This window comes from Rhinoderma darwinii, chromosome 12 (genome assembly GCF_050947455.1).
Source record: "Rhinoderma darwinii isolate aRhiDar2 chromosome 12, aRhiDar2.hap1, whole genome shotgun sequence".
Taxonomy (NCBI): domain Eukaryota; kingdom Metazoa; phylum Chordata; class Amphibia; order Anura; family Rhinodermatidae; genus Rhinoderma; species Rhinoderma darwinii.
Genome location: NC_134698.1, coordinates 37,060,973 through 37,081,265, shown reverse-complemented (window position 1 = coordinate 37,081,265; position 20,293 = coordinate 37,060,973). Strand labels below are relative to the sequence as shown.

The following is a 20,293-nucleotide window of genomic DNA, read 5'->3' as shown; positions in this document are numbered from 1 at the left end:
TACCAAGAAACTGAAGATTTCCTACAACGGTGTGTACTACTCCCTTCAGAGGACAGTACAAACAGGCTCTAACCAGAGTAGAAAGAGAAGTGGGAGGCCCCGTTGCACAACTGAGCAACAAGACAAGTACATTAGAGTCTCTAGTTTGAGAAATAGACCCCTCACAGGTCCTCCTCTGGCAGCTTCATTAAATAGTACCCGCAAAACGCCAGTGTCAACGTCTACAGTGAAGAGGCGACTCCGGGATGCTGGCCTTCAGGGCAGAGTGGCAAAGAAAAAGCCATATCTGAGACTGGCTAATAAAAGGAAAAGATTAATATGGGCAAAAGCACACAGACATTGGACAGAGGAAGATTGGAAAAAAGTGTTATGAACAGACGAATCGAAGTTTGAGGTGTTTGGATCACACAGAAGAACATTTGTGAGACGCAGTACAACTGAAAAGTTCCTGGAAAAGTGCCTGACGCCATCTGTCAAGCATGGTGGAGGTAATGTGATGGTCTGGGGTTGCTTTGGTGCTGGTAAAGTGGGAGATTTGTACAAGGTAAAAGGGATTTTGAATAAGGAAGGCTATCACTCCATTTTGCAACGCCATGCCATACCCTGTGGACAGCACTTGATTGTAGCCAATTTCATCCTACAACAGGACAATGACCTAAAGCACACCTACAAATTATGCAAGAACTATATAGGGAAGAAGCAGGCAGCTGGTATTCTATCTGTAATGAGTGGCCAGCGCAGTCACCAGATCTCAACCCCATAGAGCTGTTGTGGGAGCAGCTTGACCGTATGGTACGCAAGAAGTGACCATCAAGCCAATCCAACTCGTGGGAGGGGCTTCTGGAAGCATGGGGTGAAATTTCTCCCGATTACCTCAGCAAATTAACAGCTAGAATGCCAAAGGTCTTCAATGCTGTAATTGCTGCAAATGGAGCATTCTTTGACGAAAGCAAAGTTTGAAGGAGAAAATTATTATTTTAAATAAAAATCATTATTTCTAACCTTGTCAATGTCTTGACTATATTTTCTAGTCATTTTGCAACTCATTTGATAAATATAAGTGAGTTTTCATGGAAAACACAAAATTGTCTGGGTGACCCCAAACTTTTGAACGGTAGTGTGTATGTATGTGTGTGTGTGTGTATGTGTATATATATATATACATTTATGTATGCCCTTTGCCTTATGCCAGCAAGTGAAAAGCAATATTTCTGCTTGTAAAATGCTTTTACTCTTCGAGACAAAAATAAACACTCTTAAATATATAGAAAAAAAATCATTCTCACTCATGTTATGGAGGTATACAGCAACTATGAGAATAAGTCCTACTGCTATGAGGTTTGACCTTTTAAAGATTTTGTTTGCCTTTTTTTAACCTATTTTCAAATAGCCCTTTAGGGCGTATGTAAGTAATAGAGGCAGTGTGCAGGACTAGGCAGGCCTTAACATCTCATTTGGTCCTACACATTCTTATAAATGAAATCCTATATACTAATAATATGATCTTTTTTTTAATTAGACTAATGTTGCTCTGGTAGCGCCTCTCCTCCGGCTAGAAAACAATCATTGCCATGTAGAAGAGAGTGAACATGTACTGAAGAAGGCGCACAAGTACAGTGAGCTCATCATCCTCTATGAGAAGAAAGGCCTTCATGAAAAAGGTAAAGTAATGAATATAATTGTTGCACTGAACAGCCATGTGATCGTACAAATTGGCAGTTATGTTTGCATAATGCCGATCTTTGGCTATGGACTAATGGGAATTAATGCATCTAGGGGTTGGTAAAGGTTGGAATATGTTGACACTATAATATTGATGATTATGCTATATATTTTGATCACTTTCTGCAGCTCTTATGGTCCTGGTTGACCAGTCGAAAAAAGCCAATTCACCACTGAAAGGTCATGAAAGAACTGTACAGTACCTGCAAAGATTAGGTGAGTTCTAAAACATTGGATCAATTAATACCATTGCCAGGATAGGTCACTTTAGGCTATGTTCACATCGCGTTTATAGCCTAGCCTGGTAGCCTCTCCCAAATTATTCTTCCGATGGAAGGCTGCAACGTATCCCACTGTCTAGGCATTCAATGGGAAATGTCACCTAAAGCTTTCTATTTAAAAAAAACAAAAAACGTAGTGTACGTTTTTGTTAGTTTTTTTTAATCGGTCCCTCTTTTACTGTGTCCCTTTTTTTACTGTGTCCCTTTTCATGAAAAAGCATGGCATGGTAAGGAAAAGTTTTCTGGTGCATACCAGCACGACAGAGGCCAAAGTTAAACTTGTTTGGCCTTCCTTAGGTGAATACGAGCCTGTGCATGTGTTTGGCGTATATGCTTTTACCATACGTAGGCTATAAACGTGATATGAAGATAGCCTTAACTAGACCTATTGTTTATTACTCCCAGTGATTTTAATAACCTGAATCTTAAAACCGTAAATCAATTTTCTTGTATGTTTATTTAAAATAAAAATAAAGCAAACAAACAAAATGTCACAATTAGGCCCTGTTCACACAGAGTTTTTTTTGCCGTGGCCAAAAAACAACGGAAATTGCCTCCTATTGATTTCAATGGGAGGTGGAGGAGTTTTTTTTCCCCCACGAGCGTTTTTTTTTTTTTTTTGCTCGCCGGAAAAAGATGCGACATGCCCTATCTTGAGCTGTTTTCCAACTCAAAAACCCCATTGAAGTCAATGGGAGCTGGAAATAAACGTGTTTTTTTACGCCTTATTTTGCCACGATTTTTGACACCTTTTTTTTTTTAAAGTGTTTTTAGTCAATAAACGCTTGCAGCTATTCCCTGTCTATTGAAGTAATAGCTGATATAAAGCCTCCAGAAAAGCGGCAAAAAGCGTGTGGCGCAAAACCACTTAAAAAAAACAAAAACGGAGCTGGTTTTTCCAGGCAGAATTTTCTGCCTGCAAAAAACTCCATGTGAACATACCCTTAGGATCTCTCTTTTGGAAAGAGAATTTTATCCAACAATAAGAATTTGTATTAATTTGGAATAGGACTTAAAGAGGCTCTGTCAATAGATTTTGCAACCCCTATCTCCTATTGCAGCAGATCGGCGCTGCAATGGAGACGTCACTCACTTCCTGCCCCAGGTCCTGCATCGTGTCGGACGAGCGAGGACACATCGGCACCAGAGGCTACAGTTGATTCTGCAGCAGCATCAGCGTTTGCAGGTAAGTAGCTACATCGACTTACCTGCAAACGCTGATGCTGCTGCAGAATCAACTGTAGCCTCTGGTGCCGATGTGTCCTCGCTCGTCCGACACGATGCAGGACCTGGGGAAGTGACGTCACAGCGTGATCTCTCGAGAACACGCTGTGTCTGCACTGCCAGAAGCTGGGCGTTGTTTAGAGAAGTGGATGATACTTCTATACACAACGCCCAGATGTAACGAACACAATACACGCCCAGTTGTACTTTTACTGTAAACACGCCCAGTTGTACTTTAGAAAGCCTCATTTACATAAATATAAAATTGGTCATAACTTGGCCAAAAATGCTCGTTTTAAAAAAAAAAAAAACGTTACTCTTATCTCCATTGCAGCGCCGATCTGCTGCAATAGGAGATAGGGCTTGCAAAATCTGGTGACAGAGCCTCTTTAAGGAATTTTAATTATCTGTGCAGTGACATATAAAATAATTTCCTGTATCCTTCTAGCTTTGTATGATTCTTCTTCAAACAAGCTTTAAAAAATGTTTAGAAGACCAAGAGAACTTGATAAAACACAAAATACAATTTTTCAATTATTGTTCTATTTATTGATGAAAAAAGTTATCTAAACTTTTTTCTGCCACCTTTACCAGCAACAACTGTAATCAAACCCTTCCAGTAAGTGGAGACCAGTCTTGTTTGAAGGTGGCACAACCAGTTATTAATGAAAAACTTTAAATAAGGAGTTATGCAAAATGTTCTATATTTTCCCATGAAGATAATGTTAATCTTCCCATTTCCACAGGAGCAGAAAAAATTTCTTTGATCTTTGAGTATTGTGTATGGGTCCTGAGAGATTACCCTGAAGATGGATTAAAGGTAATGAATGATGTATCATTTTAGTTTTATCAAGGGTTTAATAATACACTTTTTCTTTTCGTTATTACATGAAAGTAAGTAGGCATTTGATCGTTCTAGGACAACAAACAGCAAGGCTATGGACAGTTTATGACATCATGTCAGTCTTGTTTTACCCCAGTTGAAGGCAAGTCATCGACATCCGTTAGGAAAATGTGTGGTGTTATCCTGTTGCATTGGTGGAAAATAAAATATACTCCGATAAATTCATACCTTAGAAGAGATGTGCACTTACACCAAGAAATGGCTAGTGGGAATGTGAATTCAAATGTGAATGCGCCAAATAAGTGATGTAACCAATGGCGTTATGGCCCTGTTTACACAGTTTTTGCTGCGGTTTTTTCTGTGTAAACTGCTACAAAAACCGCGGCAAAAATAGGGCCGAAATTGACTCCCATGGATTTCAGTGGGAGGTGGAGGCGTTTTTTTCACGCAAGCAAAAAAAAAACCACTTGCGGGAAATAGAAACTACATGCCCTATCTTGAGGCGTTTTCGGCAAATAACGCTCACGTTTTTTCCCTTTTGTCTTTTGAAGACATAGGTAAAGAAAACCGCCTTCTAAAAATGCGCCAAAAAATGTGTGTGGTGCAAAACCACTTAAAAAAACCTGAGCTGATTTTTCCAGCAGAGTTGTCTGCCTGTAAAAAACTCTGCGTGAACATACCCTTTGGGTTTGGGGATATGAGAGATGGTAATACACAGAATACAAATAGATAGTGTTTTTGTGTCAGTAAGTGTGTTTGATAGTGAGGAGGAGAGAATACATTTACAATAATTTGATCGAGAGAGATTTTAGAGAGAAATAGTAGTCAGTGTGTTAGTTAGGCAGGAACAGGCAGCCCTAGCTGTGAGTGCCGCTGCAGCTATACAATGCTTACAATAGTTTGTGAATCACAAATCTTCATTACATCATTCCCAAATCTTCAATAATATTAATCCTGGTGCAGATAGCGTGCCACTACTTTTTCAAACAGATGTCAGAGACATGATGCCACTCATTGTTTTTTCATATATCTAATAGTGCCACCAAAAAGGAATTTATTTTTTAATTTTCGAAAGCATTAAAAAAAAAATCAGACCATGCAGTGTTTAATAACAGGCTTTGTTACCATCGGCTACCATCCGTTTATTCCTAATCATATATGTTGCTCTGACTTTTAAATGGCTTGTGCTGTTTTGGCATTAAAGAGCTTGAACTGGGTTCGATACAGTCCTAGAAGACCTTTTATAGTGTCATACACATCATTGTCAGGGCAATCGGGGTGCTTTCGATTTGCAAACAATTTTTTGGGATCAAATCTGCCCGAAACTAACTTTGGTAAATTTGCATTTCTCTGCTTATAAATGAGCCCATTAAGTTTGATATTTTTTCTTACTGAATAAAATAGCACAGCATGCACTCAAAAAAGGAACTTATCCGAAAGCAACAAATGGAAGCGTGAGCAGAGCATTGCAAAATTACTGGTTTTCTTTTTTTTTTTTTTTCCTTTTATAGCCATGTATGTAATTCTTGTAATTCTGTATTGTTTATGTGACAGATATTCACTGAAGATCTTCCAGAAGTTGAAAGCCTTCCCCGAAATCTTATACTAGCGCTTTTGTTGGAAAACTTCAAACACCTTGCTATTCCTTATTTGGTGAGGAACAAATTTTTGCTTTATAGTTTCAAAGGTCCTTTATTGAAACAGGATTTCAAAAGATATACTGTATAAAACATGCTTATTTGTCCACGCAGTGGGCTCATAAGAGCAACAGTTGTAGATAGTATATTTTTACAGTAAAGCGAGATGATGACAATTGTACATCTCTGAAAATAAAAGGGAAATGTGGAAGGGAAGCAAAGTATCTTGCTAAAGATTAAATTAAAATATAGATACAGCCATGTCTGTGCCCAGTCATGTAAGGATATTATGCCGAATGTCCAGGTAATCAATATAAGCAATCCATAGTTGGCACATAATAAAATATGCCTTTGTAAAGCGTCAAAAAAGTAACCCTAACAACCACTGCTAGTAGAGAGAGGAAGCGGATTTCCATTGTAAAGCCAAATTAATCCGGGCAGGCATCAAAATGTATTGTGAAAATGTATGAATATGATTACTCCTGGTGGTTTGTTTCCTGAAAGGAATATTTAGGCAGGAGATATGCAATTTGTTTTAAAGAAATCACAGTTTCCTGGCAGCTTTACCATATTTGTAAGTGCTCCATATTTGTAAGTGCTCCATTTTTTTTTATCATTTGCATATCATTACCATATGTGTGTGTGTGTGTGTGTATATATATATATATATATATATATATATATATATATACATATGTGTGCATATATATATATATATATTTGGCATATCCGTAATCATACTTACCCACAGAAAAAAATGAACATGTAATTTATGCTGCATGGTGAACGCCGTAAAATAAAAAATTATCTAAAAGTCACATGTATCCCAAAACTGTATTAATAAAAATCTGCAGATTGTTCCGTAAAAAACACAGCTCTGTGGACAAAGGACTTATAAGCTTACCATGACCATGTTGTACTAGAGGAGTAGAAGTTTAGTGAAAAATATGAAGACCTAATTTGAGACAGTTATGAGTGGATAGCTGGGCCATTGAGAAGGGATTAATTTAGTCTTGAAGGTGACAATGTTTCAGAGGACCATAGTTAAAGGAAAATAAAACTAAGTTATGATCTGTCCAGGGAGATAGAATATGCCTGGTATGAACTAAATTTAAGTTTCAAAGAAGTAGAGACCAAAATATAAACTATTCAGGAATATGATCTATAGGAAGTGGAATAATAAGTATAACCTCTACTGCACGGTTGTAACGCACACCATGTTTCAGCTATGGAATTAGTCTGTAAGATAGGGAGTAGCGATTGCCTTTGATCTGGGACAGACTTTCTTTACCTGAATTTGACCAGGTCCAGATTAGAACGTTGCCATGTCAAAATTAGTGGGCATGGTAACATTAAAGACTGCCACCCTGGTAATGGCAGCATTAGAATAATTTATAAGTTTGTGGTCAATCCGTTTGTGTGACTATAGGACTACTTGGAGTGGTATAACAGAAAACATTCAATAATGGACAATCATACAAGCAGTGGTGTAACTATAGGGGACGCAGTTGCAACCGGGCCCCTAAGGCCCGCAGTGTGCAGTGCAGTCACTATGTATGCTGCGGTTGCATCGATGGGTCTGAGACCCAGCTACGTGACGTCAGGGGGCGGGGTAACAGGAGGAGGAATTGGGACGGACGATCTCTTACCCCTGCACCCGTCCGGGACTGGAGTTCTCAGTGAAGTACTCGGGAAGGGGGGATGCAGGGGGCGGAGCGCTGCCGCTGGGGCTGTGTTTTTGAAAGTGCTGTCTGGAAGGGAAGGGCAGGGGGTTAGGCTCACTGCTATGGGACGCTTTCTGGGCAGAATTTTCTGCCTGCAAAAAAACTCTGGTTTCTAGCTCCTTATTATTAGGGTATGTTCACACAGATAGACTGTAAATTAATACCTTATGTACTAATAATAACTATTAATAACTGTCCTCATCCTGGCAGTGTGATGTGCTGGGTCACAAGCCCCTTGTTCCTGGTCATTGCGGTCATGGTTTAAATAGAGCGCTGCCCACAGTGGTCAAGCAATCGTCCTCCAACTACACTCTATATCTATCAGGCCGATGGAGACAGCTGAGTTCTGTACTTGGCTAATGGATGTGAACGGAGCAGCAGGGCGCATGTTGACCACTGCGGGCATCACTTTATTTAAGCTCTCACCGCAGTGACGAGGAAAAAGTGGCTTGAGACTCCCTTTCTAGGATCAGTGGGGCCAAGTCAACACCTTGAACACGAGGCCCTTTTACATGGGCCAAAGATTGGGCAAATGAGTGTTCATATGAATGCTTGTTTCGGTCCCCATACATTACTGATCATAGCTCCTTGTGAAACCGCCGATCAACAAGCTGTCTCGTTGATCGGCGCTCGTTATTATGGCCAAAATTGCCCAGTTATAAAGGACCCCTAGGCCTCATGCACATGACCATGTTCGGTCCGTGATATACATGATTGTATGCCGCATTTCCTGGACCGAACACAGTTCAGCGAGCCGGGCTCCTTGCATCGTAGTTATGTATGACGCTAGGTGTCCCTGCCTCCTTGCGGGATTACTGTCGTGTGCATGGGGCCTTCGTTATCTTCCTCAAACCATTCCTGAACAATGTTTCCAGTGTCACGAGGACACTATCCTGCTGAAAGAGGGCACTGTCATTCGGGAATACCGCTGCCATAAGGCAGAGGCGTAGCTAGGTTCTCCAGCACCCGGGGCAAAGATTAAGTTTGGTGCCCCCCAAACCTCTTTCCCAACAGCTCTTTCCCCCTCGCCATGTTTGTTTTCTCTACCAATCAATGAGGTGTCATTTTTTTTCCACTTTTTTTTTTTTGTAACTCGAGCATAAAACCATTTGTACATTTTACAAGCAATATAGTTCTATATGCAGCACCAGAACCAAGCTCATTGTTTTGGCTTGCTTTGCTCTGTTTCTCTGTTTTGGCTTGCTAAATCAAGTGGTTTGTATAACCAGTGGAGTTACTAAACCGGATTTACTTGCTGTGTTCTTGTGTGTGATACTGTGTGTGATATATGAATTAAGTGCTTGCTAATAGAAGTTTGCAAAACTGACAATTTAAAACCCTTTTTTCCCTATCGTCCCCCATGACGGCACACTAGGAGGATGACCTCTTGACCTCTGTAGGGACAGGGAACTGAGAGGTTAAAAGGGCCACATCCTCCGCCTCCCACCAGTGTATTTCCTGTCCCTACAGGAGTCAGGACGAAGAGAGGATCCTCTTACCCATTGGGGGGGGGATTTGCTTAAACTAAATCTAACCCTGACATGGAGGTTTGGATCGGGGGTCTCCTTCCAACCAAAATTCCACTTGGGGGGGCGTACCCAGTGGTTTTCCCTCACCTTGTCGAAGATCTACCCGTTCGCCTGCGGTCCCGTGTGACTAACGCCGGACGGAGTAAAGCACTTCTGCCGGTGTCCTTACCCATGTGGGATTCAGCCTGCAGGCCAACATCCGGCGGAAGTGGTGTCAGATGACCGCGCGGACGGAAGTACGTCATAAGCGGGGACTGAATCGGGAACGAGGGGCAGGTAAATGACCAGCGTGTTCTGTTTACAATTTGCCACGTGCATCCTGCTCTGAGGTCTGTGTTTCCCAGCATGTCCGTTCCTGTCGCCAATCTGGTTGGGTCCCAGTTTACTTATTCGGAGGTCTCCTGCCAGTCTACCGTGGGTTTTTTTCACCCCAGGGGGAGATAACTGCCATGTTAAATGTAAGATTTACTAGCTGTGTCTCCCTCTCTCTCTTTCTTATTATTAGGTGGAGAAAGAGGGATTCCAAAAACCTAAGCATGGAGAGCTTAGAATATCCAAAAATTGTGCTACATGCTCTTAGAAGCTGGCAGACTCATACAAAAAACAGCTATGTTCATCATGTATTAAGAATCTAATCAAGGATTAACAACCTTCCATCATGGAGGACTTGCGTTCCATGATCAGAGAAGAAGTACAATTCTCCCTATCCTCTATACAGCCTCAATACGCATCCACCCCTCCCCGTGTGAGAGGGCAAAATTGGTGGACAAACCCCTTTCTGATTCAGACACTGAAGGGGCCTCTTGTTCCTTTAAGGTTCCTGAGAACATAGACGAATTAGGGTCACTAGATCCTGAAGGAAATCAGGAAGATGAGAAGAAATATTATTTTTCCTCCATGGATATGGATGATTTATTAAAAACGGTCAGGAATAAAATTAACATCGAAGAGGTTGCAAAACAAAAGACCATCCAGGGTTGTCTAAAATAAAAAAAGAGTCATGTTTTTCCTATTAAAGAACATTTATTTGAGTTAATAAACGGGGAATGGAAATACCCAGAAATAAGGCTGGGAGTCTCCTGGGAATTTAAGAATCGCCTCCTTTTTGATAAAGAGGATACAGGCATCTGGGACGAGATCCCTAAAGTGGATATTCAGATGTCAAATGTGGTTAAACAAACATCCTTGCCATTTGAAGATTCAGCTCAACTAACAGACTTCCGATCAATGGGTTCTGACTGCCTCCTAAAGAAGGCCTGGGAGACATAAATGTTTGGTATGAAAACTAACATAGCAGCCACATCAGTAGCTAGAACCCTATTTATTTGGCTAGGAGAACTAGAGAACCATCTCAGGGTAGGAACGCCCCAGGACCAAATAGTTAATTCCTCTCCTAAAAGCAGCTATGGTGTTTCTGGCAGATGCCTCGGCAGAATGCATCAAATTTGCAGCTAAAGAGGGTGCCCTCACTAACGCCGCGAGAAGATCTCTGTGATTGTGATACTGGCAGAGGGGGGACACCCATTCAAAAAATAGGCTTTGTAACATCCTGTTTAAGGGGGAATATGTTTTTGGTCCAGATCTAGACAAAATACTAGAGAAGGCGGCAGATAGGAAAAAGGGGTTTCCAGAGGATAACCCATCTAAAAGGAAGTTTCCCTTTCGTTCCCAGAGGCCCCAGGGTGAAAACTATAGAGGGAAAGGGAAGACTGGTCGTTGGAGTTATCCCAAAGGAGGAAGGGGTAGAGGTTTCTTACTCAACCCAAATAGACAGGAGAACAGACCATGACGTCAAAGTCGGAGGAAGGTTGTTAAAATTCTACAATTCATGGAGCAACATCACCCAGAAAAAATGGGTCCTAGACATAATAACGAACGGCTGCCGTGTGGAATTTTCAACCCTTCCTCCGAAGAGATTTGTTCTCACAACACAACCCTCACAGTTTCTGAAAAATCAGATGTTAGACAAAATCTGGAAGCTAAACCAGACAGGAGTAATATCCCAAGTACCTCCGGATCAGTGGGGAGAAGGTCACTCACTACTCCTCCCTGTTTCTTATTAAAAAAAAGCCAGACAATTCATACAGGCTAATAATAATAAACCTGAAACCCCTCAACAAATACATAGTTTACAGGAGGTTCAAGATGGAATCAGTAGCATCCACCACTCCCCTGATAAAGAAAGGGGCTTATATTGTGCACCCTGGATTTAAAGGACGCTTACTACCACGTCCCAATTCATCCCTCCTCACAAAGATTCCTAAGATTTGCAGTAAGGAACTCGACGTGCTAGGTGATCCAATACCAATTTACATCTTTCCCCTTTCGAATTTCAACCGCTCCAAGGGTGTTTACAAAAATTATGATAGAGGTGATAGCCTCTTTTCGCAGACAGGGAATTATTCGAATTCCCTACCTGGACGACTGCCTGATTACAGCAGAGACCCAGGAGATTCTTTCCACCCAGGTAAAGCTAGTGACAAACCAACCAGCAGAACTGGGTTGGTTAAAAAACGACCAAAAATCAAACTTGATTCCGGACACTCGGATGATGTTTCTAGGCGTCCTACTGGATTCTACCCTACAGATGTCCCTAATACAGGGAGAGAAAAGAAGAGCCATAATATCCAATGTCAGGGATTTTCAGAGAGCCTCCTCTTACAAGATAAGCGCATCAATGAGTATACTAGGTAAGATGACAGCCTGCATTGAGTCAGTGGCCTGGAGCCAAAACCATTCTGACCACTCCAGAGGTGGATACTTTCTACATGGGACAAGAAACAATTATCCCTAGATCGAAAGATAAAAATACCTCAAGGGGTAAGACCTTCCCTACATTGGTGGACAGAGAACTCAAACCTCAGGAAGGGGGTAATGTGGCATCAGTATCCAGCTATCCTAGTTCTGACAGATGCAAGCAATCGGTTGGAGAGCAAAACTCCCAGACAATTATATTCAGAGGACTTGGCCTCCGACCATAGCAGCTCGTTCCTCAAATTACTGAGAATTTACCGAGAAATGAGAGCAGTCTGGGAAACCCTGAAGTTAAGTTCATTCAACTTTCAGAACAACCATGTCAAAATACTGTCAGACAACATGACCACGGTATCCTTTCTGAAACATCAAGGGGGCACCAGATCTCCCACCCTGCTCTCCCTGTCTCAGAGAATATTCTTTTGGGCAGAACAAAACCTGCTTTCTCTATCGGCCATTCACCTAAAAGGTTTTGAGAACACAGGGGCAGATTTCCTCAGCAGGAAAAACCTAGATCCGGGCGAATGGTCTTTAAATCAAGAGGTCTTCCTCCAGATCACACGGCTATGGGGGTTTCCTCAAGTGGACCTGTTTGCGAACAGATCAAACACCAAGACAATGCTCTTTTTCTCTCTAAATCCCCAGGACCATCCCCTAGGCCTAGATGCTCTATCTCAACCTTGGGACATGGATCTAGCATATGCCTTTCCACGACTCCCGTTGATATTGAGGGTGCTTCTAAAGCTTTACAAGGAAGATCTGAGGATCATTCTGATTGTTCCATTCTTGCCAAAACAGGCCTGGTTTCCAATCCGGAGGGAATTGGCACTGGAAGACCCTAAAGTACTTCCTTTAAGATCAGATCTACTAATACAGGGGCCGCTACTACATCAGAGTCTCCAGAACCTTCACCTATCAGCCTGGATCCTGAAGGGGCACTGCTCAGAGAAAGAGGTTTATCGCAGAAAGTAACAGCAACCCTAAAAGTGAGTCGTAAACCAGTTACCTCTGCTATTTATCTAAAGATTTGGAAGAAATTTACCGCCTGTTGTGGAAACCAACCCCCAGAATCATCCAGCAGATTTTGGATTTCCTGCAGCAGGGGCTGGATCTAGGCCTTAGACAAAGCACCCTCCGAGTACAGGTCTCGGCACTTGGCATGTTTTTTGACACTCAACTATCGGAACACAGGTAGGTGAAAAGATTCATGTGTGCAGCCTCAAGACCAAGGCCGACCATTAGACAGTCATCCCCGCAATGGGAACTCGGTGTGGTCCTCCGGGCCCTAACTAGACCCCTCTTTGAACCAATTGAAGAACACTTGTCCCTTAAGGTGGCTTTAGACAGGCGCTATCCACAGAAGAACCTTACCTTAGGATAACGGATGATAGAATAGTACTAAAGCTGGATCCTAATTTCCTTCCAAAGGTCGTATCAGATTTTCATAGAAATCAGGAGATTGTCCTTCCTTCATTTTGTCAGAACCCCAGGCATCAAAAAGAAGAGTAATTTCATTATCTTGATGTGAGAAGAGCAGTCTTACTGCACTTACACGTCACAGCAGACTGGCGGAAAGATTCCAACCTCCTAGTCCAATTTTGGGGGAAAAGAAAAGGACAAAAGACCTCAAAAGCTACCATTGCTATATGGATAAGGACAACAATTAAAATGTGCTATTCCCGGGAGGGAAAGTCAGTTCCTTTGAACATCAGGGCCCATTCCACCAGATCCACAGCTGCATCATGGGCAGAAAGGGGAGGAGCTTCGCTAAAACCAGATTTGAACTGCAGCTACTTGGGCCAGCTCCCTTACCTTTGGAAGACACTATAGGCTAGACCTTTCATCCAGTACAGACTTAGCCTTTGGCTGCAAAGTACTTCATGTGGTAGTCCCACCCTAAATAATTTCATTTGGTATTCTCCTAGTGTGCTGTCATGGGGGACGATATGGAAAGTAAGAATTAGTCTTACTGGTAATTCCGTTTCCTTGAGTCCCCCATGACGGCATACATTTACCCGCCCTACCTTCTTTGAGGTATGTGAAGTTAACATACTGCTGGGATTAGCTAGTTCCCTCCCTTGTAGTGATATGGTACACACTGGTGGGAGGCTGAGGATGGGGCCCTTTTAACCTTTCTGTTCCCTGACCCTAAAGAGGTCAAAGAGGTCATCCTCCTAGTGTGCCGTCATGGGGGACTCAAGGAAACGGAATTACCGGTAAGACTACTTCTTACCTTCCTTCTTAGCTTCTGTCCTGCTGTGCAGTTGACTAGGGGAGGGGTTAACTACTCTCGTGGTATAAATTAGCCTTCAGGTCTCTGTAGAGCTTTGCTCTGTTTTGGCTTGCTAAATCAAGTGGTTTGTATAACAAGTAGAGTTACTAAACCGGATGGACTCGCTGTGTTCTTGTGTGGGGTATTGTGTGGTATACTGTGTGTGATATATTAATTGAGCACTTGCTAATAGAAATTTGCAATACTGCCAGAATTTAAAACCCTTTTTCCTTCTTAGCTTCTGTCCTGTTGTGCAGCTGACTAGGGGGAGGGGTTAACTGCTCTCAGGTGGTATAAATTAGCCCTCAGGCCTCTGTAGAGCTTGCTCTGTTTTGGCTTGCTAAATCAAGTGATTTGTATAACAAGTGGAGTTACTAAACTGGAGTTAAAGAGTTAAAGCCCCTGTAAGTACTCTTCTTTTACTTTAACACTTGTTCACAGTTTTTTTGTAACTGGGATAATGGATAGCAAGATTTGAGGTTTTCTTCAGTGCACAGTTTGCCATATGTATGCACGACTGGAGCAGGAGTTCCAGGGGGAATACCTCTGTGGCAGATGTGAGCATGTTGTTCACCTGGAAGCTCGCATTAGAGATCTGGAGGAGTAAAATGCAACACTGAGCGGAGCATGCTGCTCATTGAGCAAGCAGTTAGTGGGATAGAACTGGAGGGTGAAGACATGGGTCAGCAGGATCAGGCAATTAGCTGGGTTAATGTAGTTAGGGGCAGTAGAAAGGGGTCCAAGAAAAGGAAGGCCAATCCTGTTTCTGATATTCCAAGCAAAATTGCCAAGTTGGGTGATGATGCGAGGGTGTCGGTCTCAGAAATGGCAGCCCTAGTGGATACTGATCTCCCTAACAGCCGGGAGAACAACCCAGCTAGTAGTCGGCAGGATAGTAAAGCAGGTAAGGCAAGATAATTGGTAGTTGTATGGGATTCTATAATCAAGAAGACTGATAGAATAATTTGTCGCCAAGACCGCCTCAACCAAATAGTTTACGGTCTCCCTAGTGCCAGGGTTCGGCATGTGGTGGAACGTGTGGATAAATTACTGGGAGGGGCTGGTGATGATCCAGCTGTTGTGGTCCATGTGGGTAAGAATAATTTTCAAGAACTAGGCTACAAGCTGAAGGGAAGGACGTCCAAGGTTGTATTCTCAGGAATACTGCCTGTGCCATGCACATCACAACAAAGACAGTGGGAGCTCAGGGAGTTAAATGCATGGCTTAAGTCCTGGTGTAGAGGAGAAGGCTTTGGGTTCCTAGAGCACTGGGCTGACTTTTCATTGGGGTACAAACTGTATTCTGCAGATGATTTGCACCTAAATGGAAGGAGGTCTGCTGTGCTGGGGGAGAGAATTCTAACTGGGGTGGTGGGGTATTTAAACTAGGGCTGACGGAAGTCAATGTAGAAAATAAAGGGGTAGTCAGGTTAGAGAGGGGTCAGACTATATTGGTGGGGGAGAAACCGACTGTGGGGAGAGGACTAGTCATCAGGCTAAGGAGATCCTTTTGTTACAAAACCGCAATGGCAATAAAAATGTCCAAATAATGTCAAATAATCACATTTCTGAAACAAAGTGAAAAAATTAAAGGCAAGTTAAAGTGTATGTTCACAAATGACAGAAGTCTAGCAAGCAAAATGGGGGAGCTGGAGGCCTTGGTACTGGAAGAAAATATAGATATAGTTGGTGTTGCTGAGACATGGCTAGACTCTTCACATGACTGGGCTGTAAATCTACAGGGATTTACACTGTTTCGGAAAGACAGGACAAATAGGAAAGGCGGTGGTGTATGTCTGTATGTGAGAAGTGATATGAAGGTTAGTGTGAAAGAGACCATAGTGGGTGAAGACTGTGAGGAGGTTGAAACCTTGTGGGTGGAATTACAAAGGGAGGTAAAAACTGAAAAAATGACTTTTGGTGTAATCTACAGACCCCCCCCCCCAATATAACTGAAGAGATAGTAGGTCAAATATATCTATACAATTAGATCAGGCTGCACAGGGGGGTACTGTAGTGATAATGGGAGATTTTAATTACCAGGATATTAATTGGTGTCATGGTCCGGCTTCAACTGCAAAGTAGAGAAATTTCCTCAACCTGTTGCAGGAAAATTTTATGGGCCAGCTTGTGGAAGACCCGACTAGAGGTTAAGCTCTGTTGGATCTGGTCATTTCTAATAATGCAGAGCTTGTTGGGAATGTCAATGTTCGTGAAAATCTCGGTAACAGCGATCAGATTATAGTTACATTTGACCTATACTGTAAAAAACAAACACAGGCTGGGAGGGCAAAAACACTTAATTTTAAGAAGGCCAATTTTCCCAGGATGAGGGCTGCAATTCAAGACATAGACTGGGAAGAACTAATGTCAAATAATGGTACAAATGATAAATGGGAGCTTTTCAAATCTACTTTGGGTAATTATAGTACAATATTTATTCCTATAGGTAACAAGTATAAACAACTAGAATTAAACCCCACATGGCTTACACCTTCTGTAAAAAGGGCAATACATGACAAAAAAAGGGCATTTCAAAAATACAGTTGTAGCCTTTTTAAGTTATAAAGCGCTTAATAAAAACTGTAAAAAGGTAATAAAATCAGCAAAAATACAAAATGAAAGGCGAGTGGCCAAGGATAGTAAAACAAATCCCCAAAAATTCTTCAAGTACATAAATGCAAAAATGCCAAGGTCTGAACATGTAGGACCCTAGATAGTGGTAATGGGGAGTTGGTAACAGAGGATCAAGAGAAGGCAGAGTTACTAAATGGGTTCTTTAGCTCTGTATATACAACAGAAGAAAGAGCAGCTGATGTAGCCGGTGCCAGTGCTGTTAATATATCAGTTGATATACTGAATTGGACGAATGTAGATATGGTCCAAGCTAAATTAAATAAAATAAATGTATACAAGGCCTCGGGACCAGATAGGTTACACCCTAGAGTTCTTAAAGAGCTTTGTTCAGTTATTTCTGTCCCCCTCTTCATAATATTTAGAGATTCTCTAGTGACTGGTATAGTGCCAAGGGACTGGCGCAGGGCAAATGTGGTGCCTATTTTCAAAAAGGGCTCTAGGTCTTCCCCGGGTAATTATAGACCAGTAAGCTTAACATCCATCTGGGGAAAATGTTTGAGGGGCTATTGAGGGACTATATACAGGATTATGTGACAAAAAAAAGTTATAAGTGACCGCTAGCACGGTTTTACTAAGGACAGATGTCAAACTAACCTGATTTTGCTTTTATGAAGAGGTGAGCAGAAGCCTAGACAGAGGGGACGCTGTGGATGTAGTGTTTTTGGACTTTGCAAAGTCATTTGACACTGTCCCTCATAGACGTCTAATGGGTAAATTAAGAACTATAGGTTTAGAAAGTATAGTTTGTAATTGGATTAAGAATTGGCTCAAGGACCGTATCAATAGTGTTGTGGTCAATGATTCCTACTCTGAATGGTCCCCGGTTATAAGTGGTGTACCCCATGGTTCCGTGCAGGGACCACTATTATTCAGCTTATTTATTAATGATATAGAGGATGGGATTAATAGCACTATTTCTATTTTTGCAGATGACACAAAGCTATGTAGTAATGTTCAGTCTATGGAAGATGTTCGTGAATTGCAAGCGGATTTAAACAAACTAAGTGTTTGGGCGTCGACTTGGCAATTGAAGTTTAATGTAGATAAATGTAAAGTTATGCATCTAGGTACCAACAACCTGCATGCATCATATGTCCTTGGGGGAGCTACGCTGGGGGAGTCACTTGTTGAGAAGGATCTGGGTGTACTTGTAAATCGTAAACTAAATAACAGCATGCAATGTCAATCAGCTGCTTCAAAGGCCAGCAAGATATTGTCGTGTATTAAGAGGCATGGACTCGCGGGACAGGGATGTAATATTACCACTTTACAAAGCATTAGTGAGGTTAATCTAGAATATGCAGTTCAGTTCTGGGCTCCAGTTCATAGAAAGGATGCCCTGGAGTTGGAAAAAATACAAAGAAGGAGCAACGAAGCTAATAAGGGGCATGGGGAATCTAAGTTATGAGAAAAGATTAAAATAATTAAACCTATTTAGCCTTGAAAAGAGACGACTAAGGGGGGACCTGATTAACTTGTATAAATATATTAATGGCACATAGAAAAAATATGGTGAAATCCTGTTCCATGTAAAACCCCCTCAAAAAACAAGGGGGCACTCCCTGCGTCTGGAGAAAAAAAGGTTCAACCTGCAGGGGCGACAGGCCTTCTTTACTGTGAGAACTGTGAATCTATGGAATAGTCTACCGCAGGAGCTGGTTACAGCAGGGACAGTAGATGGCTTTAAAAAAGGCTTAGATAATTTCCTAGAACAAAAAAATATTCGCTCCTATGTGTAGAAATTTTTACCTTCCCTTTTCCCATCCCTTTGTTGAACTTGATGGACATGTGTCTTTTTTCAACCGTACTAACTATGTAACTATGTGTCTGGACTCTTACAGGTACTCTTGTGCTATAGACTTTTGCATAACCTGTTGCTTGGCCAACTGCCACTCTGCTACGGTGGAGCGGCCTAGTGGGTCCACATACCCCAGGGCCATGACTAGCTCCTACTAGGACATGTGATGCATACAGATTGTTGGTACCCAGATGCATAACTTTACATTTATCTACATTAAACCTCATTTGCCAAGTGGACGCCCAAACACTCCGTGTCCAAATCAGCTCCGTGTGTCCAATTTATGAACATTTTCCATAGACTGAACAATATTACATAGCTTAGTGTCACAAAAATGTAAACATTGCTATTAATCCCATCCACTATATCGTAGATAAATAAGTTGAATAAAAGTGGTCCCAGCACTGAACCCTGGGGTACCCCACTTAAAACCGGTGACCATTCAGAGTAGGAATCATTGACCAATAATCTCTGGATACGGTCCTTGAGCCAATTTTCGATCCAATTACTAACTATACTTTCCAAACCTATAGAGTTAATTTCCCCATTAGGCATCTATGACGGACAGTGTGCAAAGTCCAAAAACACTATATCCACAGCGGCCTTTCTGTCTAGGCTTCTACTCACCTCTTCATAAAAACAAATCAGGCTGGTTTGACAACTTCTGTCCTTAGTAAATCCATGCTGGCTGTCACTTATAATACTATTTTTTGTCACATAATCCTGTATAGTCCCTCAATAGCCCCTCAAACATTTCTCCCACGATGGATGTTAAGCTTACTGGTCTGTAATTACCCGGGAAAGACCTAGAACCCCTTTTTGAAAATAGACACCACATTTGCCCTGTGCCAGTCCGTTGGCACTATACCAGTCACTAGAGAATCTCTGAATATTAGACGAGGGGGACAGAAATAACTAGACAAAGTCCTTTAAGAACTCTTTGGTGTAACCCATCTGTTCCCAGAGCCTTGTTCCCATTTATTTTATTTAAATTTGCTTGGATCATAGCTACTTTTAGCCAATCCAGTATATTAATTGATGTATTACCAGCACTGGCACCGTCTACATCGGCTGCTCTTTCTTCTGTTGTATATACACCCCTGTGACTAACTCCCCATTACCACTATTTAGGGGTACTACATGTTGAGACCAAGGCTATTTTTAATTCATATACTCGAAGATTTTTTTAGTTTTGGGATTTGATTTGCTATCGTTGGCCATCTGCCTTTCATTTTGTATTTTTGCTGATTTTATTAAGCTCTTTGTAATTTACAAAGGCTGAAGCTGAAACCTCAGTTTTGTATTTTACAAATGACCTTTTTTGTCATATATTGCCCTTTTATCAGGAGATGTAAATCATGTGGGGTTTAATTTTAGTCGTTTATACTATAATTGTCCAAAGTGGATTTTAAGATCTCCGTGTTAGCATTTGTACAATTATTTGACATTAGTTGTTCCCAGTCTATATCCTGAATTGCAGCCCTCATCCTCGGGAAATTGGCCTTCTTAAAATTGTGTTTTTGCCCTCCCAGCCAGTGTATGTTTTTTGCAGTATAAGTAAAAATGCAACTATATTGTGGTCACGGTTACCAAGGTTTGCACGAACAGTGACGTTGCCCACAAGCTCTGCATTTTTAGAAATGACCAGATGCAGCATAGCATCACCTCTCGTCAGGTTTTCCTCATACTGGGCCATAATATCTACCTGCAACAGGTTGAGGAAATTTAGCCCCTTTGTAGTTGTAGCCGAACTATGACACCAATTAATGTCTGATTAATTAAAATCTCCCATTATCACTACAGTACCCGCCTTTGCAGCCCACTCCATCTGTTTATATAGCTGACCTTCCATCTCCTCAGTTATATTGGAG

General features: G+C 41.7%; 1 protein-coding gene across 4 annotated transcripts in view; it reads left to right on the top strand.

Moving 5' to 3' along the window:
• Positions 1–20,293, top strand: part of VPS39 (VPS39 subunit of HOPS complex) — a 449,085-nt gene that overhangs the window by 225,643 nt on the left and 203,149 nt on the right. For all 4 annotated transcript variants that reach the window (XM_075844598.1, XM_075844597.1, XM_075844599.1 and 1 more), the window contains 4 exons: positions 1,520–1,661; positions 1,852–1,938; positions 3,974–4,047; positions 5,626–5,724. In XM_075844598.1, coding sequence (XP_075700713.1) covers positions 1,520–1,661; positions 1,852–1,938; positions 3,974–4,047; positions 5,626–5,724 — 402 coding nt within the window. The remainder of the gene's footprint in view (positions 1–1,519; positions 1,662–1,851; positions 1,939–3,973; positions 4,048–5,625; positions 5,725–20,293) is intronic.